We start from the raw sequence: 26792 nt of genomic DNA, 5'->3' as shown, positions 1-26792 counted from the left end.
TGCCACTTGTCTACTGTATGATCTTGGGCAATTTGCTTAATGTCTCGGTACCCTTAACAAATACCACAATTATTTTCAATCCTCCAGACAAACTCAGAACAGGTAGTGCAGTTCCCCAGTAAAATACCCAGATGAGGAGATTCTAGTTCTTTATAAATCCAGATAAATTTAGAAGTTCAGAGAAACATTGTGGCCAAGTGGAAAGACCACAGACCTGGGAGTGGAGAGATCTGGATTCTAATTCTACTTTGCACTTGCTTACTGAAGGAACCTGGGCAAGCCACCTAACTTATCTGTGCCTTCGTTTCCTCATCTGAACCAGAGGGGATGCCTGTTTGCCCTTCCCTTTGGACTGTAAGCCTCATATGACACATGGACCATGTCAGATATGATTACCTTGTTTCTAGCCCAGTGCGTAGCCCTTAGAAGGCGCTCTATATAAGCTCGTTGTGGGCAGGGAATGTATCCATTATACTGTACTCTTCCAAGAGCTTATTACACTGCTCTGCACACAGTAAGCACTCAATAAATACAATTGACTGACTGACATAATCATCATCATCACCATTTTCCCCAACAGTGCAAGAAGTTTTGAGTACTGACCTCAGTGGTAGCAGGAGCCCTCTGTCACAGAGTGAGGTCCCGAGCCAATCATTCATCTCTGAATCAGGAGCAGGTCTACTCCCATAGGTTCTGGTTTGAGGTCACTGTTAAAGAGAACTTTCCAGAGGTGTTGCTATTCCTGAGTCTGTAATGACAACTGTTTTTTTGTGCTAGGGCTACAGGTGAGCCTAAAGCTCTTGCCTGTGCTGGCATTTCAGATGGACCATCTAGCTAGCCCTAGTTCACTTGGGGTGAAATGTATTTTCCAACTTATCTTCCCTTCAACCTCTCTCTACAGGCTAATCCTCTGGGGTAGGAGACTCCTCCCTGAACTTGCCCATTTATGTCACTTCATGGTAATCAGATGGCTCTGACTTCCTTACCCAGAAGGCCTAGTTAAGAGAGGGTATGAAAATTAGAGGCTTATCTGGAACAATCAGATAGATAGTAGCAAGGTTTGGTCCCAGAATGGCAATAAAACCTACTGGGCAAGAACTAGTTCATTCATTCATTCAATTGTATTTATTGAGTGCTTATTGTGTGCACAGCACTGTACTAAGCGTTAGGGAAGTATGTCGGCAACATATAGAGACGGTCCCTGCCCACTAGTTGCTGGGGAGAGTACAATATAATAGAGTTGTTAGGCACATTTGTTGCTCACAATGAGTTCACAGTATAGAAGGAGAGACAGACACAAGTGTGTGAAAATAAATAAATAGATAAATAAATAGATAAATAAATAGATAAATAAATAGATAAATAAATTAATTAATTAAAAAATAATTCTGTATATGTACATAAGTTCTCTGGGGCTGAGGGAAAGCTGAATGAATAATGCAAATCCAAGTGCAAGGGAGATGCAGAAGGGAGTCGGGGAAGAGGAAATGCAGCAAGCAAAAACTCCTCATTCTCGACTTCAAGGCTCTCCACCACCTCGCGCCCTCCTACCTCACCTCCCTTCTCTCCTTCTACAGCCCAGCCCGCACCCTCCACTATTCTGCCACTAACCTCCTCACTGTACCTCGTTCTCGCCTATCCCGCCATCGACCCCCGGCCCATGTCCTTTCCCTGGCCTGGAATGCCCTCCCTCTGCACATCTGCCAAGCTAGCTCTCTTCCTCCCTTCAAAGCCCTACTGAGAGCTCACCTCCTCCAGGAGACCTTCCCAGACTGAGCCCCCTTTTTCCTCTCCTCCTCCCTATCCCCCCTGACCTGCCCCCTTCCCCTCCCCACAGCACCTGTACATTTGTACAGATTTATTACTCTATTTTACTTGTACATATTTACTATTCTATTTATTTTGTTAATGATGTGCACATAGCTTTAATTCTATTTGTTCTGACGATTTTGACACCTGTCTCCATGTTTTGTTTTGTTGTCTGTCTCCCCCTTCTAGACTGTGAGCCTGTTATTGGGTAGGGACCGTCTCTATATGTTGCCAACTTGTACTTCCCAAGCGCTTAGTACAGTGCTCTGCACACAGTAAGCACTCAATAAATATGATTGAATGAATGAATGAATGAGAGCCTAGTCAGGGAAGGCTTCTTGGAGGAAATGTGCCTTCAATAAGGCTTTGAAGCGGGGGAGAGTGATCATCTGTCGGATATGAAGAGAGAGGGAGCTTGAGGCCAGAGGCAGGATGTGGGCCAGAGTTTGGTGGCAAGATAGACGAGATGGCGGTAAAGTGAATAGGTCGGCATTAGTGAATAGGGGGAGTGGTAGTGAAACATTGGGAGGTAAGTTAGGAGGGGGCAAGGTGACTGAGTGCTTTAAAGCCAATGGTAAGGAGTTTCTGTTTGATGTGGAGGTAGATGGGCAACCACTGGTGGCTCTTGAGGTTCTTTTGGATTTTTCTTTAGAAAAATAATCTGGGAGGGGTAGGATAAGCACTTGCATTAACAAGTGCTGCTCTCGGAAGGATCCTCTCCTCAGAGCGCCAGAGAGGCCCGCCATAGACGCCCGAGACTCCATTCCCGAGAGGCCCGCCCGCCCGCCATCACACCGCGTGGACCCCACTGCTCCCGGAAGGCTCTTCTCCTCCGAGCGCCGCCATAGATGCCCCCTGCTTCCACCCCCACCCACTTAAGCGACCTTCCTTATAGTGCCCCCCAACCCCCCTTCCCGGTCCAGTACTGACTGACTCCACCCCGGGAAAAGGGCCCTTGTTATCACCAAGTTACATTAACGACAACCTCATTCGCACCTACTCAGCCTTCCTGTCCCGCCATCGACCCCCGGCCCACGTCCTCCCACGGGCCTGGAATGCCCTCCCTCTGCCCATCCGCCAAGCTAGCTCTCTTCCTCCCTTCAAGGCCCTACTGAGAGCTCATCTCCTCCAGAAGGCCTTCCCAAACTGAGCCCCTTCCTTCCTCTCCCCCTCGTCCCCCTCTCCATCCCCCGCATCTTACCTCCTTCCCTTCCCCACAGCACCTGTATATATGTATATATGTTTGTACATATTTATTACCCTATTTATTTATATATTTTACTTGTACCTATCTATTCTATTTATTTTATTTTGTTAGTCTGTTTGGTTTTGTTCTCTGTCTCCCCCTTCTAGACTGTGAGCCCACTGTTGGGTAGGGACTGTCTCTATATGTTGCCAGCTTGTACTTCCCAAGCGCTTAGTACAGTGCTCTGCACACAGTAAGCGTTCAATAAATACGATTGATTGATTAACATGGTAATAATAATGATGGCATTTATTAAGCACTTACTATATGCAAAGCACTGTTCTAAGCGCCGGGGAGTTTACAAGTTGATCAGGTTTTCACAGTCTTCATCCCCATTTTACAGATGAGGTCACTGAGGCACAGAGAAGTTATAATAATAATAATAATGGTGGCATTTATTAAGCGCTTACTATGTGCAAAGCACTGTTCTAAGCACTAGGGAAATTACAAGGTGATCAGGTTGTCCCACGAGGGGCTCACAGTCTTCATCCCCATTTTACAGATGAGGTAACTGAGGCCCAGAGAAGTTAAGTGACCTACCCAAAGTCACACAGCTGACAAGTGACGGAGCCAGGATTTGAACCCATGACCTCTGACTCCAAATCCCGTGCTCTTTCCACTGAGCCACGCTGCTTCTCATGGTAGCAGTTTGGATGGAAACTGCTACCTTCTCTCCTGTGCACAAGCCTCAGAGCACTGCTGGCAGAAGTCCAGATATCAGGCCAACCTTGTCCACCTCAAATTAATTCTTCCCTGCTCTAACTCCGCCCTCCCCTCTGCCTTTATTTCTCCATTCTTATTGAATCCCATGCCCATTGCCCTCACCAGTTGTTTCGGACATTCAACTCCCTCCTCAAAACCTGTCCCCTTGCCTAGAAGGTAGAAACATGGTAGCAGTTTGGATGGAGAAGATAGGGCAGATTTTAGTAATATTGTGAAGGTTAACCTGAAAGGTTTTGTTGACAGATTGATAAGATGCTTTGATAAAGTGTGAAGGAATGGGGTCAGATAAGCAGATGGAGGGGGTAGATTTTGAGAGAAGGCAGGAGCTTTCTTGAGATACTGCTGGGGAAAATGAGAGAGTTGAAGAAGGGCCAGGGCCAGGAGGAGGGATTGGGGAGGAGCAGGGGAGATTTTAGGAAGATCACATCTGAGAGTTTGAATTTTCTCAATAAAGTACATGGCCAGGCATTGGGGGCAAGATATGGAAGAGGCAAGGGGACAGGGTTTGAGGAGGGAGTTAAATGTCTGAAACAACTGGTGAGGGCAATGGGCATGGGATTCAATAAAAATGGAGAAATAAAGGCAGAGGGGTGGGCAGAGTTAGAGCAGGGAAGAATGAATTTGAGGTGGACAAGGTTGGCCTGATATCTGGACTTCTGCCCGCAGTGTTCTGAAGCTTGTGCACAGGAGAGAAGGATAGGGGATAGGGGAGCGAGTGAGTTGAGCACTTATTGAGTATTCAGTGCATAGCACTCTACTAAACTCTACCTGGGAAAATACAATAGTAGCCGAAGAAATAGGTCTTTGTCCTTGAAGAGTTTCCATTCCATCTGGGGAGATAGGTACTCATCAAATGCAGATACACAATAAGTAAGAGAACATGGCAAAAAATCATAAAAACAAAAGGAAATAATTAAAGAGATTTTTCTCAATGTTTTCTTTTTCCCTTCCACATGCTTAAAAATAAAATCTCCTTTTTGGTCTGTGGTTAAAATTGTGCTTCTGATGGTTTAACTTTCTTGAATCCACCAAAGTCCTTCCTTACTGGATTCAGAAGAGCCCAAATCAAAATAATCTTGCCAAAATATTTTTCCTTTAGCTAAATCCAAAATTACCACTAATAAATGTGTTTGCCTATTCACATCCCTCAAAAATAAAAGAAATATGTCTCAACTGAAAGATGCATATAAAAGGCACATTAATCATAATTATGACATTTATTGAGCTCATGTGCTAAGGTCCTGGGGCAGATACAAGATAATCAGAGTAAACATCTTCCTCATTACTTACAAAAATGTTCATGTATCCCCTATCCTAAAAAAACTTCCCTTAACCCTACAGCTCTTTCCAGTTCTCCCTCCTTCCATTCCTCTGCAAACTCCTTGAGCAAGTTGTCTACACCTGCTGCCTCCCCTTCCTATCCTCCAATTCTCTCCTTGATGCCCTCCAATATGGCTTCCATCCCCTTCACTCCCTGGAAACTGCCCTCTCAAAGATCACCAATGATCTCCTTGCCAAATCCAATGGCCTCTACTCCATCCTACTCCTCCTTGATCTCTTAGCTGCCTTCGACACTGTAGATCACTCCCTTCTCCTGGAAACTTTACCTAACCTTGACTTCACTGACACTGTCCTCTCCTAGTTCTCCTACCTCTCTGGACACTGTCTAAGTTTTTTTCATGAGCTCATCTTCTGCTTTTCACCTCCAACTGTAGAAGTCTCAGTTGTAGAAGTCTTCATCTCCAGCCCTCATCTCACTCTGTAACTGCAATTTCATATTTCCTCCTGCCTTCAAGTCATCATTACTTGGATTTCCCACCAACAACTCAAACTTAACACATTCAAAACAGAACTTCTCATATTCCCATCCAAACCCTGTCCTCCCTCTGACTTTCCCATCACTGTAGACAGAACCACCATCCTCCCTGTCTAAAAAGCTTATACCGTTGGACTTACCCTTGACTCATCTCTTTCATTCGACCCACAGATTCAATCTATCACCAATCCTGTTAGTTTAACCTTCACAACATCACTAAAATCCACCCTTTCCTCTCCATCCAAACTGTTACCATGTTAATCCAAAAACTTATCCTATCTTGCCTTGATTACTGCATCAGCCTCCCTGCTGACCTTCCTGACTCCTGTCTCTCCCCACTCCAGTCCAAACTTCAGTTTTCTGCTCAAATCATTTTTCTAGAAAAATGTTCTGTCCATGCTTCCCCACTCCTCAAGAAACTCCAGGGTTTGCCCATCCACCTCCACATCAAACAGAAACTCCTTACTATTGGCTTTAAGATACTCAATCCCCTTTTCCCTGTCTGTCTTGCTTCAGTGATTTCCTAATACAATCCAGCACACTCTCTTAGCTCCCCTAATGCCAACCCACTCACTATACCTCTATCTCGTGTATCTTGACCACAACTTGCCTCTTGCTTGGATCACCCTTCCTCTTCATATCAATCAAATTTATTGAGTACTTACTGTGTGTGCAGGTCACTGTAGTTAAACCCTTGGGAGAGTACAATATAACAGAGTTGATATACATGTTCCTGCCCACGAGTTTGCAGTCTAGATAGATCACCACTCCTCCTACCTTCTAAGTCTAATTAAAATCACACCTCCTCCAAGAAGCTTCTCCAGATTAGCCCTCATTACCCTTGCACCTGGATTTTGTCTCTATTTGTTACTGAATTGTACTTTCCAAGTGCATAGTACAGTGCTCTGCACACAGTAAGCGCTCAATAAATACAATTGAATGAATGAATTTGTATCCTTTACTCATCCCACCCTCAGTCCCACAACACTTTGTATATCTTTAATTTAATGACTGTCTCCCTTTCTAAACTGTAAACTAGAGGGCATGATTCATCTCTTCTTTTATAAATAAGGGAACTGAGGTATAGAAAGTTCTAGTGACCTTTCCAAGGTCACATAACAGGCCAGTGACAGAGTTTGGACTAGAACCCAGCATTTTGACTCTCAGTCTCATGGTCTGTCTGATCAATTAATGAATGAATCAATCATATGTATTGACTAAGCTCTTACTATATACAGAGCATTGCACTAACCACTTGAGAAAGAGTACAGTAGAATGGAAAGGGTGATTTTAGCAATGTTGTGAAGGTAGAACCAACAGGATTTGGTGACAGATTGAATATGTGGGTTGAATGAGAAAGAGGAGTCGAGGATAATGCTAAAGTTACAGCCTTGTGAGACAGAGAGGATGGTGATGCTGTCTACAGTGCCGGAAAAGTTAGGGGGAGGACAGGGTTTGGGTGGGAAGAGGAGGAGTTCTCTTTTTTAGATATGTTATATTTGAGGTGTTGGCCAGACATCTAAGTAGAGATGTCCTGAAAGCAGGACACTCATTCCTTCCAAAAGACTATTCTATTCATCCTCTGTACAACAGTACTTTGTGTCTGACTGGAAAATATTATCCCTCCTGTCTGGATGTTTTGTTGAAACCAGGTCACATTGTCTTAGAGGGGAGATCTCAAAGTGCAGCTATTTCACCTCTATTTTTTTTTGGGGGGGGGGGGTTGTCGTGTTTGTTTAGTGTTTACTATTGCCAGGTACTGTATTAAATGTTGGAGTATATACTAATTACTCATGTTGGACACAGCCCATATCACACATGGGGTTCATAGTCATAATCCCCATTTTACAGATGAGGTAACTGAGGCACGGAGTTAAGTGATCTGCCAAAGATCACACTGCAAATGGCAGGGGCAGGATTAGAACTCAGGTCTTTCTAACTTCCGGGACTGTGATCTTTCCACTAGACCACAGTGCTTCTCAGCTTGGCCTAATTCACCTGAAATCAGTTCTCTTTGCCCATATGTTGTCATGAGCCCCGCCTGGGGATCACTCTCCCTACAATATCAGGAGCTCGACCTACGAGCCCTTCACCAGGGATTTGACTCCTTTATTAATTCGGGAGCTCAAATGACATGTCAAAAAAGTAAAACCAAACACCACTATTACAGAGGAAAGTTTTATTTTACTAAAACAGGGGTTAGGTGCATACACACACACACACACACACACACACACACACACACACACACACACACACACACACACACACACACACACACACACACACACCCCCCCCCCCCCCCCCCCCCCCCCCCGCCAACACCTATATAGTTACCAATCCAACTGATTTGGCCCAAGTCCTGGTGAAGATGATAGATTCAAGGAGTCGGACTGCCCGCAGCTTGCCATTGTTCTGGTTTTCCCCAAGTCTTGGTGAAGACAATCCCACTTTGGAGGAGTTTCAAGGAGTCAGACTGCCTGCAGCTCGTCATCATCCTGGTTTATGTCTTAGGTGCTGGGCAGCCATAGGTGTCTTAGTGCATGGCTTAGGTGGTTCCACACCAAGCAAACCAGGCAAAGAGAGCCAGTTCTTTCCCCCTTTTATCCATTGTTCTTGGGGGGGAATGCAGCCAGGTGGGCATCTCAGGGTTGCCTGCTGTCTTCTGCTCCTTAGCTCGTCACTGCATAAGCCCGAGAGGAAGGCGACCACTCCCTGCCCAATTCCCCGGCAGGCATAGTCCCATCCAGCAGTTCTTTTCCTGCCCAGCAGAGCAATTTAGCCTCCCCTTAAGCCCTCAGCAAAACAATTCAGTTCCTCTCCTCAAAACTCCTCAGAGAGTTAATACAGTTTCTCCTCTAAACTGTCCTTTGTCCTGGTTGCTCCCGGAGTCAAATAATACAAGATGGAGTTGTCCTTTGCCCTTGTTGCTCCCAGGGTCAAATAATACAAGATGGAGTCACTCTCACTCACCACAACTTTCTCTTTCCTGAAGTTCTTACACTTTGACTGGTCATACGGGTCACATTGTCAGGATAGATAAATGGGGGTTGGGCAGAGATGAGGGAGAAAACTCATTGGAAATTAGAATACTCTCTCTCTCCTTATATCTGCTTTTATCAGGTTATGATATTGTCCTTTCCTTTAAAAAAAAAAACCATTTGTCTCATCCAGTCGTCTCCTCTCCAGGAGCATTACTTAAACTGGTTCTCTGCCATGATGGCAGGAAGTAGGAAATATTGCACTTCCTGCACTGAACCTTGTGAAAGTCAAAAGGAAACAAAATTAGTGACCAGAGTTCCTGGGTCCCTTGGCAAATAACCACCCAAGACGGCTTTCCAGGGATGGATATTGGAGTCATTTGAAAAGGAGATTTACCAGCAGCTGAATAATCAAAGCCTGCATGAAGAGGAATTGTTGTGACTAGTGGGCAAAGCCCAGATTCTTAGAAGCTGTATTTCTTCCACATACTGAAAAACATGGTTGAATTCCAGGAATTTGGAGTGAATTCCAAAGTAGGGCAGGAAGTGTTTGCCCCCTCTGCATTATCGTGGAGAGAGAAAAGGGAAGGGAAGAGATGTGAATGGTCTTGCCAAAAGGGCCATTAAGTTGGAATGGGATACAGTGTTGTGTTTTCCAGTTCAGTGCCCTGTAACCTAGTTATGGGAAACAGATTTGCAGCTGAAAAGTATTCCTGGAGTGATTTCAGCTGCATGCAGTTCCCCTATAGTCTGTCGGCCTTCAGCGACTGCCAGGGGTGTCTGTATGAGGGTATGACATCTCCTAGCTTTCCACACTGTTATTGGGAGAGAGACAGAGGGAAATGAGGAGGGAGAAATGAGGTCAGTTGTGGAACACTTCAATCAGCCAACCACCCTGAGTGATGGTGCATGGTATTCAAAGCATTGAGAGGCTTGAAAGAAGTCAAAGGCTCCTTCTCTCAAGGAGCTTATGCTCTATTGGGAAAATAAACAAAGCCAATTAAAGTAAGTAAAATGTGAGCCCTACTGAGCTTCACAGAGACATTCCTAAGGATTGGCAGGGTTGTTGGATTATTACTATTATTACTTTATTAACAACATAATAATAACAATTGTGGTATTTGTTAACTGCTTACCTGTGCCAGGCACTGTTCTAGGCGCTGGGGAAGATCCAAGCTAATTGAATTGGACACAATCTAATATGGTATTTAAGTACCTACTATATGCCAAGCTCTGTACTAAGTGCTGAGGTAAATCCGAGATAATCAGATTGGAAACAGTCTCTGTCCCACATAGGGCTCATAGTCTAGGTAGGAGGGAGTAGGATTTAATTCCCATTTTACAGATGAGGAAATAGATGCAGATAAATTAAGCTACTTGCTCAAGGTCACCCAGCAGGAATGTGTCTGTTTATTGTTGCACTGCATTCTCCCAAGTGCTTAGAACAGTGCTCTCCACACAGAAAGTGTTCAATATATACAATTTAATGGAGTATGACAATGACTGAATGAACTAGTAAAGCTTAGATTAGAACCCGGGTCCTCCGACTCCCAGGCCCCGTCCTGGCTGCTTCACTGGAGTAGTTTATTTACGCTATTTTATTTGATCACCATCATGCTCTAAGTTAGGAGTTCGGAACCTACGACTCGGGAGTTCCATACAGCTCTCCTTAAAAATTCAATTTCGGGCTCTTAAGCACAGGGGCCCACCCACAGACTTGGTACTGTGAGGGAGACACCATGAGTGTCACCCCACCTCAAAAAACCAAGAAAGAAGCTGGACATGAAGTAGCTGGGCTGTCGTGGCCAGCTGGAAAGGGGCTGAGGCGGAGACCACATGACTCTAGGCTGTAAGCTTGTCATGGGCAGGGGACATGCCTACCAACTCTGTTGTATTTTCCTCTCGCCAGCACTTAGTAGAGTGCTCTGTATACAGTAAATACACATTAGATATCACTGATTGAGCTGTGCTTCACCGAAAGGCACAGGGAGCATTGGTCTCTGGCTAGGCCATCTCCACCATGGGTGCCCATCCAAGCAGTAGTGGTGCTGAGGTAAAGCTCCCAAACTGGGCAGGGAAGGAAACAGCTACCGTCTCCCTTGCCTGCGGGGGCCAAGAGCAGCCCCCATGCTGGGCTCCCAGGAGCCAAGGCCACTGAGAGCAGCAGCAGGAGGGCTAAGCGTCAGGCACGGGAGGATCGGGGCAAGGGAGAGTTCTGGCAAGAATGTGATGGACTAGGGCCAGGAGTAGCCCAGCTAAGCACAGCATTGGTGTCAGCAGCTGTGGCAAAGGAGGAGAAGGAGTAAGAAACCAAGAAGATATCAATGTGAGGTCACTTCTCTTTCTCTCCCTCCCCTTGTTTCTTACCCCCTCTAGACTGTAAGCTCCTTGTGGGAGGGGAATGTGTCTATATTGTTGTGTTTAACTCTCCCAAGTGTCCTGCCCACAGTAAGTGCTCAATAAATATGATTGATTGATTGGTTGATTGCCCTTGTCTCCCCCACTCATTGACAAGGAAAGACAAATGCTGCTATTGCCAAAGCTCCCCGTTTGCTCCTTGCTCAGCTTCTTCTGTTGGTGCTAAAGTAGGCTCAGAATTGATCCTGTGGACTGGGTGGGAGCTGGAACAGGGACAGAGACAGGACCAGGGCCTGGAATGCAACCTCTACTTCTTTCCTTCTTCCCCCTGCCTTTTGGAGCTAGAGGTGGGGGTGGGCAGTCAGGGGAAATATGGGCAAGAGCAGGTGGAAGCGCAGGAACAAGTTTCAGCAGAAGTACTTCCCAAACCTGCTGGAGCATCTGCTGATGCTGATCATCTGCTGACTTGGTGGGTGGTGGGGAGGGGCTGGGGGAGTCCCTTCCTGCAGGTTGATGTGAGGGGATTGCCACTCCCTCTCTGGGTGAATTCATTCAATTTGATTCATTCAATCATATTTACTGAGCGCTTACTGTGTGCAGAATACTAAACTAAGTCCTTGGGACAGTACAAGTAGAGAAGCAGCATGGCTCAGTGGAAAGAGCATGTGCTTTGGAGTCAGAGGTCATGGGTTCAAATCCCAGCTCTGCCAATTGTCAACTGTGTGACTTTGGGCAAGTCACAACTTCTCTGTGCCTCAGAGAAGTTAACATTGTGAGCCCCACGTGGGACAACCTGATCACCTTGTATCCCCCAGCACTTAGAACAGTGCTTTGCACATAGTAAGCACTTAACAAATACCATTATTATTACAACAATAAACAGACATATTCCCTGCCCACAACGAGTTTATAGTCTAGATTGGGGTGAGGATTCTGGGTCTAGGTCCCAGGGTCTCCCAGGATCACTCCAGTCACCAATGTGAGTGAGCAGGATTGTGGCCTTCCAGGTTTCATTCACACCCTCACCTCCCCCAATCAGCAGATGTCCCACGATACACTCCAGGGGAAGACGGCATCTTTGGTGGAATTCACGTTGCTGACTCCCTCCTCACACCCTCTCCCTTTTCCCCCACCCTTTTCCTTCCCTCTTCTGTCTTCCCTCTTTACCGTTCTCCCCTTCCTCTTCTCTCCTGTCTCCTTAGTCAGCCTTTTTCCTTCCTTCATTAGTCAATGATGACTCTTTTCACACCAACTGATCTGAGGTTTCATTTGCTTTGACTCCTCTGCCTAGAAAGGTTGCAAAGAGGGAGGCATGGGGAAATTAGTTTTGAGAGAAAAAAAGGGGACCAGTACATAGAATCTTGTACAACTCGAATAAATGCTATAGCCAAAAGGGAACCCAGAGTGCTTTGCAGATGAACAATTGACTCTCTGGATTTGAATTTGATTCTTCTTGAATCAAACGTTCTTCTCTGGGTCTATTACATTTCCCTTCACTGAACTTGGAGGAAGGAATGGATGGGTCTATACGTGTTCTGGATTGATCTATTACAGCAAACTCAGTAAAAAGAGTAATCTGTTTTTAACAGGCCAAATCCTTCCAACAGCTTCTCTGGTTCACAGAGGGATCACCCTAGGTCCTTCGGACAACAGGAATGACCTCATCTGACAAGTCATATCAAGTATTTAGACACTTGGATGTCTAGATTCTGCCCTCCAACACTATCCCCACTGTTAGAATATGTCTATGAGGTGGGCAGAGTGTTCTGCACACAATAAGCAGTCAATAAATATGATTGATTGATTGACTCTTGGCATCTGTCTCCCTGACTGAATATGGTAAGGGGTTAAGCTGCAGACCATTTCCAGATGGGACTTACTGAAGCAGTGCCAAGGGGCAGATTGGCACCATGAAAACACTGAAACCATTTCCAGAATTTCAGCATTTTCTGATTCTTTTGTGTTAGTCTTAGCTAGGGATCAGATTTTTTTGAATTTTTGTTTAATGGTATTTGTTAAGCACTTACTATGTGCCAGGCACTGTGCCAAGCACTGAGGTAGACACAAGTTAATCAGGCTGGGCACAGTCCCTGTCCCACATAGGGCTCACAACCTTAGTCCTCATTTTACAGGTGAAGTATCTGAGGTGCAGAGAAGTTACTTGACCGAGGTCACAAAGATGACAAGCAGTGCAATTCATCATCATCATCATCATCAATCGTATTTATTAAGCGCTTACTATGTGCAGAGCACTGTACTAAGCGCTTGGGAAGTACAAATTGGCAACACATAGAGACAGTCCCTACCCAACAGTGGGCTCACAGTCCAAAAGGGGGAGACAGAGAACAAAACCAAACATACTAACAAAATAAAACAAATAGAATAGCTATGTACAAGTAAAATAAATAAATAGAGTAAAAAATATGCACAAACATATATACATATATACAGGTGCTGTGGGGAAAGGGAAGGAGGTAAGATGGGGGGATGGAGAGGGGGATGAGGGGGAGAGGAAGGAAGGGGCTCAGTCTGGGAAGGCCTCCTGTTTCGCTAGACATAAACTAAACTCAGAGAAAGACTAATTTGGGTAAAGGGCACAAAAAGGGAAATAAAGAATTGGCCAGCTTTTCATCTGGGGCTATAAATGAGCACCTACTGTTGTCTCTCAAGTTGACTGTGCAATTGGAATTAGAATTCAGGTCTTCTGACTCCCAGGCCTGTGCTCTTTCTACTAGGTCACTCTGCTTCTCAACAAGCCAGGATGCTTCTTTTCTGCTTCCATAATGTCCTGGATTCCACATGTCTACCCTACTCTGAGTTTAAATTTTACTTTCAAAGAGCTAGGTTCTCTCACTTGGCTTATAACAGTTTTTCTAAAATATTTAATTATATTCATTAAGAACTTACCATGTGTTAGTCACTGTTCTACACGTTGGGATAGAGACCAGCTAATCAGATTGGACACAGTCCAGTTTAATCGTCCCACATGGGGCTTACAGTCTTAATTCCCATTTTGCAGATGGGGTAAATGAGGCATAGAGAAGTGAAGTGACTTATCCAAGGTCACCAAGCCGCCAAGTGGCAGAGTCAGGATTAGAACCCAAGTCCTCTGACTCCCCGGCCCATGCTCTTTCAACTAGGACATACTGGAGCTCTAAGAAGAAGGGGATAAAGGGCTTCTAGGAGGTGGAACCAATATCCAAGAATGGGTGAAGGAAGAAAAAGGCAGGAATGGGAGGCAAAGAGACAGGCACTCACAGGCAGACCCAAGGGAAGCGTGACTGCCCTGCACAGACAGAAACCCCCACACACTGCCGCACTCAGGCACATAGCCATACACAATTACATACACAGAAGCAGCATGGCTCAGTGGGAAGAGCACGGGCTTTGGAGTCAGAGGTCATGGGTTCAAATCCCAGCTCCGTCAATTGTCAGCTGTGTGACTTTGGGCAAGTCACTTAACTTCTCTGTGCCTCAGTTACCTCATCTGTAAAATGGGGAGTTAGCCTGTGAGCCCCTTGAGGGACAACCTGATCACCTTGTAACCTCCCCAGTGCTTAGAACAGTGCTTTGCACATAGTAAACACTTAAATGCTATTTTTATTATTATTACAGGACCTGTTGTCCCACACCAAGAGTAGACACTGACACCCTCAGAGACACAAAGAGATACAAACCCTCATCTACTGGCACGCTTACCCAAATACCCACCCACCCACAGCCGTCCAGACAAGTTCACTTGGTCTGAAGTCCAGCAGAAGCCATTGAGGCCCTCCACCCCTGTGATCCCCGTAGCCAACCTTCCTCTGGGACAGACAGAGTCAATTTGCTGGAATTACAGTAGCTGCTACTTGAAATAACCATATGAATTACATAATTTTTTAAATTGTGGTATTTGTTAAGCACTTACTATGTGCCAACCACTGTTCTAAGCTCTGGAGCAGATACAAAGTAATCAGGTTGTCCCACATGGGGCTCACAGTCTTAATCCCCATTTTACAGATGAGGTAACTGAGGCATAGAGAAGTTTAGTGGCTTGCTCAAGGTCATGGTGGAATCAGAATTTGAACCCATGTCCTCTGACTCCCAAGCCTGTGCTCTTTCCACTAAGCCACACTGCTTCTCATTTTATATATTAATGTCCGTCTTCCCCTCTGGATTGCAAACTCCCTGTGGGCAGGGAACTTGACTACAAACTCTTTTATACTGTACTCTCCCAAGCGCTTTGCACACCTTACTCACTAAACACTCAATACCATTGATGATAATGCTGATCTCCTTGTGCTGCTGCTGCATTGCTCCCAGTGGGTTTCTGTAACTTTTAACACAATTGCTGCCATCATGGCCATTCTTGCCAGCTTTCTAAAATATGCCAGGGCCAGCAGGCAAAATTAATGACTGCCTAGTCAAAGGTGGGTTATAAGCTCACATTAATATTAACAATCCCATACATAGGAATTCCCATATGAAACGCAAGTATTCTAACATCTAACTAGTTTCTAATCAAGGCTCTTACAAAAGTGTTTGTACATCTTATAAAATCATCTGACAGATCTAGAGGCCTGGATTCTGGAAACAACTAAAAAACACTTTGGCTGCCCAGAAAAGTTGATCATCATCTCAAGATGGTATCAGTGGTGGCATCAAACTGTGGGTACCTTGTTGTTGCTTTCGCCACCACCAGTGGCGAAAACAAGGGCTGAATTCCAGGTCCATTCCAGCTCAACCTAATCTTTTTGGGATTCTGGTGCCAACCGATCAATCAATTGTATTTATTGAGCGCTTACTACTTACAGGGAACTGCCCTTATGATTCCAAGCCTCTGGGATACATTTTCAATTTTACAGCCTGAGAGCATCATCGGAGTCCTTGAAACACTCTTACAGAAGGTCCTTGTACACTGATGTCTGTAATCCGGAAGTATGTGCTTATGAACTGCTTCTCATAATCAGCTCCAAACTTTGAATTAAAAGCTGTAAGAAAACAGAGGCTATGTAGCAGCCCACAACCATACATACAACCAAAGCTACATCTGTACATCACAGGTGCTGAGGACAACAAAGACATAAATACTGTGGGTGGCTATTGAGTTAATGTAACTACAAGTGTTGTGGATAATTCAGCAGAGACGTCTTGAAGAGATGGGACTTTGGCAAAGTCAGTCTGGCCATCGGAAATGGAATATCATGGACAGGGAATGTGTCGGCTAATTCTGTTGTACTCTCCCACAAGCTTAGTAGAATGCTAGGCACATAGGAAGTGCTCGATAAATACCATTGATTGATTAAAGCAGAGGATTCAGAATGATCATGACACCAACTGGGCATTAAGGGGAACATACACAACTCAGCAAGGGGAAAATCTCTAATAATAATTGTGGTATTAAACGCTATGTCAAGCACTTTTCCCTAAGATAATCACGTCAGACACAGTCCCTGTCCTGCACAGGCCTCACAACCTAAGTAATTTTATAAAGAGATCAATCAGTTTTATCTGTTGAGAGCTTACTGAGTGCAGAACATGTGCTTAGTGCTTGGAAGAGTACAAAATAAAGTTCTGATTTGAAGGATTCTCTCCCTGAGAGGTAGTTCTGAGTTCTGGGCTTTGACACTGGCACAAAACCTGCCATGCTCTCTCTCCCTTCCAGGAAAAGATCTATCTTGTGAGTCAAGCTGCCCCCATTTCCTATTGAGCAAACATCAGTTAAGCCCAGACTTGATTGCGAATTTGTGGCTGGCCAAGGAGTAGAATGACGTGCGGGGTGACCTTCACCTTTACCCTGTCTCTGCTTGTTTGCAGTTAGAATGCTCCAGGGACAACAAGAATCATGCAGGGGAGCCCCAGGGGGTTAAGGCTTTTCTCAATTGTTCTGGGAATTGTGTGGGAACCCAGATCCTGGTCAGAGTTGGTATTCGGTCCGTGGAAGCAGCACCTTGTTTGAAAACACCTAGGGTGAGCCTAATTCATACCATTTCCATAGAGAAATAAAATGCTTAGACTGATGAAGTCTCAGCAAAGACTGAGGATGGAGTTGTGCAGTCAGCCCTGAAACAATGTAATCCCTGTTCAAACAATTATTGCTTTGCACATAGTAAGCGCTTAATAAATGCCATTATTAATTATTCCTCAAGAGGAAATGAGGATTGTTTTTCAGTGAGGTGAAGGACAACCCACCAACAATTTAAATCTTCTCTCCTGAGGAACTGACAATCTGATCCTCCTCCCTCTGACTTAGCCTGTGAGCCCCATATGGGGTAGGGACTGTGTCCAATCTGATTAACTTGTATTTCATTCATTCACTGATACTTATTGAGCACTTACTATGTGCTAAGCACTGTACTAAACGCTTGGGAGAGTACAATATAACAAAAGACACATTCCTGCCCACAACAAACTCTGTCTTGTAACTACCCCAGCAGTCTGTACAGTGCCTGACATAACTGAGAATTGAGAAGCAGCGTGGCTCAATGGAAAGAGCATGGGCTTGGGAGTCAGAGGTCATGGGTTCTAATCCCGGCTCCGCCTTATCGGCTGTGTAACTTTGGGCAAGTCACTTCACTTCTCTGTGCCTCAGTTACCTCATCTGTAAAATGGGGATTAAGACTGTGAGCCCCACGTGGGACTACCTGTTCACCTTGTATCCCCTCAGCGCTTAGAACAGTGCTTTGCACATAGTAAGCGCTTAACAAATACCATCATTATTATAACAAATACCAAAAAAAAAAACCCAACATAAAAACAGTGTAACACCAGACTAGTCTTTCCAAGAATGTATATTTTTATTACCTGAAGTCTAGTTGGAAATTCAAGAAAGTCTTGCAACCTAAAATAAATGGAAGCATTAATAAATTCAACAATCTCATAAATTCATGCTTTGGAAAAATACATACATGGCTCCCAATACTAATTTAACTCCCTTGGCCATGCTGAATAACTTTATTTTTTAAACACAAACTTACAGTCTTCACACAGTATCTTGCTCTTTCTCAATTGCATGAAACCTCCCCCCAAAACCTACATAACATTTCAAAAAATTATAAGCTTGACCAGCCCACATAATTTAGCAGAAAAGGCAAATGATTTCAAAACAGAAGAAAATCTTTCTGCCATCTCACAAATTCGAAATTGGGATAGGTGTTCTACGTAAATGATGTCCAATTCCCAAATCCAGAGAGCTCTAGCTGGGCCACAAGCTTCGAGCAAAGTTTTAACTGGACTTCAGTGGACATGATCCAAGAAACCCAGCCTGAAATGGCAGCCTTGCAATTCCATCAAGAATAACCCTTTCCCAAAATAAACCATAAAAACTTCTAGAGTAGGCACATACATACACAGAGCTCTAGTTTACAAAAGAGAATCTAGGGAAGTCAATTTAGGCTGAGAGATATAGTGAAGGTGGAAGAGGCTTCTAGGCAAAACTCTTCAAAATCTGGAGGTGGGTGCCTTTTAAAAGCTACTTGGTAGTGGTAGGTTAGCTCTTTTAACATTAAATACCATCAATTGATTGGTTGCCTCCATCCACTTAACTCTGCCAAGCCTGGTTGTTGTCTTTGGTAGTTGATTGATTGAGCAACCACAATTTCACCTCACCCTTACCTGGTTTTCACTGCATTCCTAAAGAAAACCAGCCCAAGGTGAGAATACAAACATACCAATGGTTGTGTCCATTTTCCCATCACCATCATAGTAAATGTGTGGGAGGTCCAGTCTTGTTTAATCAATCACTGAGTGCTTACTATGTGCACAGCACTATACTAAGCACTTGGGAGAGTACACCTATTAGGAGACTCGATCCCTGTCCATAACAAGCTTACAGTCTAGAGCACTGTTTAACTCCCTTTATGCTGCTAGAGGTTAGAGGTCACAAGGCGCCCTGAAGCTGGTGCCAGAATATTATTCTGAACCACCAAGAAGCAGTCTCAATCTAAAAAAGAGACACACTGGAAGCCCTTAGGTGAGTTATTCAGGGCTGCACAAATCATTTCTCATCGCTTAGTACAGTGCTCTGCACACAGTAGGTGCTCAATAAATACGATTGAATCAATGAATGAGTGAATCAGAGTAAATTCCTACCCGGAGACAGATAGGTTTGGGGGCCAGCACTCCACTCACGGGGATAATGGCACTGGAGAATCTTAATCCTCATCCAGGCAGAAGGGTATAGCATTGGATGTCATGGTTTTACTAAACACAACCTTCTTCCGATGCTTTTCTTGTGTGCATTATCCACCTCCCACAAGCTGTTTCCCAATCAATAAATTGGTATTTTTTTTAATGGTATTTGTTAAGTGCCAGGCACTGTACAAGATATAAGATAATTCAGGTTGGACACTGTCCATGTTGCACATGGAGCTCACAGGTTGAACCCCCCGTTTACAGATGAGGTAACTGAGGCACAGAAATTAAAGGTCACACAGGAGACAAGTGGCGGAGCCAAGATTAGAACTCAGGTACTTCTGACTCCCAGGCAAACAGGCTGGATAAAGTTCCTGCCCCACACAGGGCTCACAGTCAATCCCCGTTTTACAGATGAGGTAACCGAGGCTCCCGGTCACACAGCAGGTAAGTGGTAGAGCCATGATTAGAACCCAGGTTCTTTGACTCCATGAGAGCTTACTGTGTGTGGAGCACTGTACTGAGTGCTTAGGAGAGTACAATCCAAAAGAGCTGGTAGACATGACCCCTGTCCTTTTCTGCCTGATAGGGTTGACTGGAGAAACAGAAACTGGATACAGATGGCTCCGTCTCTGCTTGTCACAGCATCTAATAGAAAATCAACAACATGAAAACAGCAGCAACAATCCCATCCCAATGCTTTCCTCTTCTGCCAGAGTGATTTAACTGTCAACGCAGCCTTGCGATCACAGCATAAACTGGTATTATCTGAGACCACTTGGCCCGAAATCAGCCATTACAGCCAAGGCAAAAACCACTAAGATAACAGAGGTGGTGTGAGGTAAATGGTTTTAAAAGCAAGCCCAAAGTCGTGACATGTTATAAACAGTTTTATTGGCTTTCTGTGAAATAAAAAACATAAAATAAACCACCTAGATTAAAGGCCATAGACAGCATTAACCAAATGAACCAGCCACTTGGCTATAGTAGCTGAAAACAAATACAAGTGGATATTATTGCATATACCCCAGGTTCTTTTATATATCCATTACATTTTGGCAAGATTACAGTCAAACAGCTTTGGTTGTACAAAACCTACTAGCACTACTTGTTGAAAACATGATCAGCTAATATTTTATGATTGGATAGTTGTGAATTCTTTCCTAGCTTTGTCTTTTATTCTCTTGCTTTCCCACTTTTATTCCCCGTCTGTGATTGATGACGCTACTGATCGAGAATTAATGCGGATACCCTTGCAGGTTGTCATTCTTTTATAGCCCTCCTTTATCACAGAATTGGAAGAAATACTGTAGGCACTAGAGTGTGCCCTCTGGATCTCTTCCCTCGTCCCCTCCAGAAGGGGTGATCCTCATCGCTCCAATGCCGAGGCTCCTGCCACCCTCTCTTCACCCGGGGGTGCCTGCTGCCATCTACAACCCCGAGGTCAAGACCACTGGAAGCCTCTTGTGCACCTGGGGACCGGGTTTGATCGTGCCTCCTCGTGGCCGACCACAGGGCAAAAGGAGGAAAGACATCAAGACCTTGGTGGGTCCGAAGCTAAAACCAGGAGCTACGGCCCACTCACACCCCATACCTTTGTCTCGGTTTCTTCCTCTGGAGGCCGCCAAGCTGACCCGCCCACCAGTCCGTTGTCCCAATTTATTGATGAAAATCCAGCCAGGCACTAGGCCCATGGCGATGAACCAAACACCGCCGAGCTCGGCCGGGGCTCCCGCCTCTCATGGCCTCCAGTTTTGATGCTTTCATGGGCTCCGCCTGCTTTCGGAGAAAAGGCCGAGTAACCTGCTTCATCCTCTGCTGCGGGTTGCCGAGTTCTGTCTGGGAAGAGGCCAGGGACGAGTCAGGATGAAGGAGAGGAGAGACGCAGGAGAAAATTGAGGAAGACTTGCTGGCCTGGGAGACCATGATGGATGAATGCAGCACAACCCTGCCCATTCAAGTCAGTGGAAAATTTGCATGCAAATGCATGAGAAGGAACAATAAGAAACCCGAACTCTCAGACAGTAACCAAATAATAACAATGGAATTGTTTTTGTTTTGGGTTTTTTTCCTGTATTCAGGTCCATCACTGAGTTGCCCTGATAATGCTGGGAGTTAATAAGCCCTTCTAATGATTATAAAGATTATCCTCTAGAATCTAGACATTTTCAACAGAATATTTGGTATCACTATATTTTACATGGCACCCATAACCATATAATTACAAGCACTTACATGGCAAATATTGGAAATACACGTTCTTGTAGATGACTTGGTAATTATACCAATGTTATTCAAAAGAACAAAGATTAAACATTCTCTAACTTGCAGTTTGGGTGACTTCATTATAACTCTTCAGAACACAGAAACAACCATCTAATTATGTAATGATGTCTCAGTATTTATGCATGGACGTGGGCAGATAGTAACAGTTTAATTACAGGGCTTCTCATGGTTAATTTGTGGCCTGTAAAATAAAGTAATACATAGTATTTTCATTTCAACAAAATACACAAAACGATATAAAAATATTTTCCAATTTGGAATTTGAAACACGAATACTGGATTTTTTTGTATAAAAAGAAAGGTAATAATGGCCTAAGTTTATTAAGCTTCCTAACCAAAAATATACATATTACAAGTACTTTAAGGAATGCAGCAAGCATCAGCTTTACTTTTCCAGGCTCATTTGAGGTGAGCTTGTGCTTTGATCCTAACAGAGATAAATGCACACCTGTAGAGGGAAAAGCCAGTGCCTGAAACCTGAACTACATCTTCTCCCTAGCAACCCGACTAGTTTTACAATAGGGGTTTCAGGTTGGTGCACGTTTTGACTCTCGTCTCAGGCAACTGCTGCAGAAGAATTCCAGAAGCACCATTTCCGCCGCGAATGATGTTTATTCAGTGCAAGGTCTTCTTTTTCTCGCTCCTTCTTCACCCGCTGATAGTGATCTTCTTCCTTTAAGTACCACACGGGGGGCCAACGGTGCCTCTCAAAATATTCCTGATTGTCTGAGAAGGAAAAAAATGAGCCGGTATGAAGAGGAGAAAAGAAGGGGTAGAATTTGCTCTACGTAAATTACCCTACACGGCGCCTCGTACAGAGCCCTGCTAACATCTCATTTTTTTCCAGGAGGCATTAGCTTTCTAACTTCCCTTTCTACTCCCTGATAATGCTGTCCCCTTAACAGTCATGAATTTATCTGATTATTTATTCATTTGTGTCTACTAGTGACACCTATGCTCTCTCTCAAATGGTCTAACAGAAAGAATCCGGGCCTGGGAGTCACAGGCCCTGGGTTCTAATCCTAGCTCTGCTATGTGATCTTGAGAAGTCATTTAACTTCTCTGTGCTTCAGTTACCTCATCTATAAAATCAGAATTAAGACTGTGAGCCCCATGTAGGCCATGGACTATATCTACCTTGTATCTACGCCAGTCCTTAGTTCAGAACCTAGCAATTATTAAGAATTTACATGTCATTAAAAAAAAAAACCACACACAACACCAAAGAAAAAAGAATATTTGCCAGTTTAAGTTAACCATTTCTTTCTTTCAGACTATATACCCCTCAAAGTCAAAGACTGTGTCTTTCCATTTTTTTTTTTTCTGGAGGGGAGAAGAGGAAATGAGGACTTAGTGAAGGCCTCTTGGAGGAGATGTGCCTTCAAGGTGGCTTTGAAGGTGGGGAGAGTAACTGTCTGCCTGATGTAATGATAATAATTATATTATTTGTTAAGTACTTACTACGTACCAGGCACTGAACTAAGCGCTGGTGTGGATACAAGCAATTCAGGTTGGACACAGTCCCTGTTCCACAGAGGGCTCACGGCCTTATTTCCCAGTTTACAGATGAGGAAACTGAGGCACAGAGAAGTTAAGTGACTTGCCCAAAGTCACACAGCAGACAAGTGGTGGAGCTGGGATTAGAACCCACAGCCTTCTGACTCCCAGGCTTGCGCTCTATCCACTACACCATGCTATATGAAGTGGAAGGGCCATCCAGGCCAGAGGCAGGACCTGGGCGAGAGGTCTGTGGTGAGACAGAAGAGGTCAAGATACACTGAGTAGGTTGGTACTAGAGGAGCAAAGTGTGTGGGCCAATGACAGAATATGGGTAGACTCTATCTACTACTTCCTCTAGGTTCCAGTGGGCAAGGAGCACAGTCAAAGGGATGGAGAAGGTTACTTAGGTCAGAGCTGTGTTGCTTGCATCAACCTCTGGACCCGAACATTTATCTGGTATGGTGGCTCCCTGCTCCTCTCAGCTACTGCTGCAGTGTCACTCATGCCCACCACTGCCCGGGGTCCTTCAAGGTTGGCCTTACCTGAAGATTTAGATTTGATTTCCTTGCGGAACTTGGAACAAACACTGTTGTAGTTGGTGCAGATGTAGTGTAAACACCAAGCTGCCAACTGATGGGCGTTGTGAAACTGCAAGGAAAAAATGAAAAAAGGAAAAATCCCAGTTAGGTTTTATCAAGGGGCTCCCCCCAAAAAGGAGAACTTCATTCAGAGAAAAGCCTTCCTTCACTCGCAGCTAATTTCGGTCTCTCCTCATGAGCCCCAGGATTAGGATTTGGGAAGATTCTAGATTGAGACACCAGAGCAGGATGTGTCTACTTAGAGGGCCATCTTGGTCACACCTAAAGGGTTAAAAAAAACTAGGAGATGACAGCAGATGCTTCTAATGGGACTGACCCCAGCTTTAGTTACAGTCAGCCTCTGGAAACCATCTCTTGAAGCCACCTCAGAATTTAGAATAATTGCCAGTCTCTAAGGAATACTCAGGTATGAACCCCGAGTTGGGTTTAGTTGCTTGGGTAGAGCTGTATCAAGAAATTTGCACTTAATAATAACAATAAAATAAATAATTATGGCATTTGTTAAGTGGTTACTATGTGTCAAATACTATTGTTCTAAATGCTAGGGTACATACAAGTTAATCAGGTCAGACAGTATCTGTCTCATGTGGGGCTCACCGTTTAAGTATGAGGGAGAACAGGTATTTAACCCCTATTTCACAGATGAGGAAACTGAGGCACAGAGACATTAGGCGACTTGTTCCAGGACACACAGCTGACACACGGTGGAGCTAGGATTAGAACCCTAGGTCCAGTGACTCCCAGCCCCATGCTTTTTTCCACTAGATGAAGCTGCTTCTCTTGTACAGCATTTGTGTGATTGAAAGCTGCCCAATATTATAGGAGAACAAACGTAACCTCTTAGATGGTAATAAAAAGGGAGAGTTATCAGGAACTCGCCTGGTTTCTAAAAAAACTCTTTAAAAATAACCCATAATTCTACTGCATCCAATGTCACTGTGTTCAGATTTCCCAACAGTTCTGCATGAAAATTAAGTAGAGAAATATAAGTGTTGTCCTTGAATAGTTACTGTCAAGGTTTGTACAAACTAGCAGGGCAAGGAGAAGGGCAGGTGGACAATATGGGGTTTTCCCAGCAAATATCCCAAAACACAGAAGCTGACAAAAGTTTACCAGTCTGCCCTCCCCACAAGAGCCCAGAGGAAGAAAATACCATTTTATTGCTTTCTTGGCAAAGACCACTACTCATCCTCAGCCACTGGCCACAGGGAAGGCTGAACTAACACGGGTGACACTGTCTGTCCTTCTCAGATGGGCACTGGAATTTCAAGCTTCAGATGCTGCCCTTCTGCCACCCACCCATGGAAAAGCTTTCATTTTCCTTCTTCCACTTCAGACCAAGCCCTTCTCCATCTCACACTTGAAGCAGCTTCTAATTGTACACCTATTGAAATGGTCTTTGCTTTCTCCTGCAGGACCTGGCCACCACTGCCTCTCTGTGAGAGGAGACATCCTTCAATCAATCATATTTATTGAGCACTTACTGTGTCCAGGGCTCCATACTAAGTGCTTGGGGGAGTACAACACAACAATATAAACAGACACAATCCCTGTGTGCAACAAGCTCACCTTGTGGGAGTCAGAAGGACCTGGGTTCTAACGCCAGCTCTGCCACTTGTCTGCTGTGTGACCTTGAGCAAGTTATTTCACTTCCCTGTGCCTCCTTTACCTCATCTATAAAACTGGGATTAAGACTTTGTGACCCAGGTGGGACATGGACTGTGTTCAACCTGATTAGCTTGGACCTACACCATCACTTAGTTCAGTGCCTGGTATACAGTAGGTGCTTAACAACCATAAAAAACAGACAAACAAAAAAACCACAATTGTGTGGAAAAGGGAGAGTGGGTAGTAGGTGGAAGAGGGCAACTGGACAGACCTCACGGCTTTGTCTCATGAAACCCAGCTACGTTCAAACCTGAAACGCTCTGATCTCTTTGGCAGACCCAGTAGGCTGATGGGAAAAAAACTGTGATGTCTTTAGTTCGCTGATGCAGGAGCAGATGGCTTTAACAACACTGAAGTCTGTTGTGTGACCTTGGGCAAGTCACTTAACCTCTCTAGGTCTCAGTTACGTCATCTGTAAAATGGGGATTAAGACTGTGAGCCCCATGGGGGACGAGGTCTGCGTCCAGCCTGATTAACTTGTATCTACCCCAGCGATTAGTACAATGCTTGGCACATAGTAAGTACTTAAATATTATTATTACGGTAATAAATATTTTCAAAAAAGGTAAAAGATGAAAAATAAAATAGCTGCAAACCTGGGCTAATTCCAAGTAAGAGAGCACTTCCCCATCTATTCCAATTCCACTCATTGATGCTTTTGTCAGCTCCTGCACAGTGTGCTGCTCTGTTGAGGTAGAAAGAAAAAATTCAGTTAAAACTTGGGTTCAGTCAATCAATGGTATTTATTGAGAGATTTCTGTATAAAGAGTACTGTACTAAATCCTTGGGAGAATAACATACAACAGAGTTGGTAGACACATTTCCTGTCCACAGTGAGCTTACAGTCTAGAGGGGGAAACAGATGTTGGTATAAATAACTTAATATATCATTTATGTACATAAGTGCTGAAGGACTAGGGTGATGCCAGGTCACCGGGGCATCTCAGGAAATCTTGAGCTAACATCCCCCGGCCCCATCTAGGCCTTGAGGCAAGTGGTATACATTCCTTTTCCCTCTCCCCAATTGCTGCTCAATTGAGGAAATAAAGCAGCGTGGTCTAGTGGATAAATAATAATAATAATAATAATAATGATGGTATTTGTTAAGCACTTATTACATGCCAAGCACTGTTTTAAGCGCTAAGGTAGACACAAGGTTATCAGGTTGTTCCACGTGGGGCTCACAGTCTTAATCCCCATTTTATAAAGTAACTGAGGTGCAGAGAAGCAAAGTGACTTGCCCAAAGTCACACAGCTGACAGGTGATGGAGCCGATATTAGAACCCATGACCTCTGACTTCCAAGCCTGTGCTCCTTCCACTAAGCCTTGCTACTTCTCACAAGCCTGAGTCAGAAAGACCTGGGTTCCAATCCCAGCTCTGCCAAATATCTGCTGTGTAACTTGGGCAAGCCACTTCACTTCTCTGTGCCTCAGTGACCTCATCTGGAAAATGGGGATTAAGACTGTGCACCCCATATGGGACAGGGACTGCATCCAATCTGAAAACCTTCTATCCCAGTGCTTACAATAGTGCTTGGTACATAGTAAGTGCTTAACAAAGATCATTATTATTAAATAAGCCTAGAAATAAACCCCATGGCAGATGTATCCAGTGGTCTGTATTTGGCACACAAAAGTATGAAGTGTTGAGACAAGCCCACGGCACCCATGTACTGTCAGGACTTTGTTT

At 44.4% G+C, this 26792-nt stretch overlaps 1 protein-coding gene across 4 annotated transcripts in view; it reads right to left on the bottom strand.

The window, feature by feature from the left end:
• Positions 1–19923: 19923 nt before the first annotated feature.
• Positions 19924–26792, bottom strand: part of RHOBTB1 (Rho related BTB domain containing 1) — a 94944-nt gene continuing 88075 nt past the window's right edge. For all 4 annotated transcript variants that reach the window (XM_038744027.1, XM_038744028.1, XM_038744030.1 and 1 more), the window contains 3 exons: positions 25698–25786; positions 23377–23482; positions 19924–22060 (listed from right to left, as the gene is read on the bottom strand). In XM_038744027.1, the coding sequence (XP_038599955.1) occupies positions 21891–22060; positions 23377–23482; positions 25698–25786 (365 nt within the window). In that variant the 3' untranslated portion in view covers positions 19924–21890. The remainder of the gene's footprint in view (positions 22061–23376; positions 23483–25697; positions 25787–26792) is intronic.

Source organism: Tachyglossus aculeatus, chromosome 3 (assembly GCF_015852505.1).
Source record: "Tachyglossus aculeatus isolate mTacAcu1 chromosome 3, mTacAcu1.pri, whole genome shotgun sequence".
Lineage (NCBI taxonomy): Eukaryota > Metazoa > Chordata > Mammalia > Monotremata > Tachyglossidae > Tachyglossus > Tachyglossus aculeatus.
The sequence above is the reverse complement of the archived record's forward strand: the minus strand, read 5'-3'. Positions and strand labels throughout refer to the sequence as shown.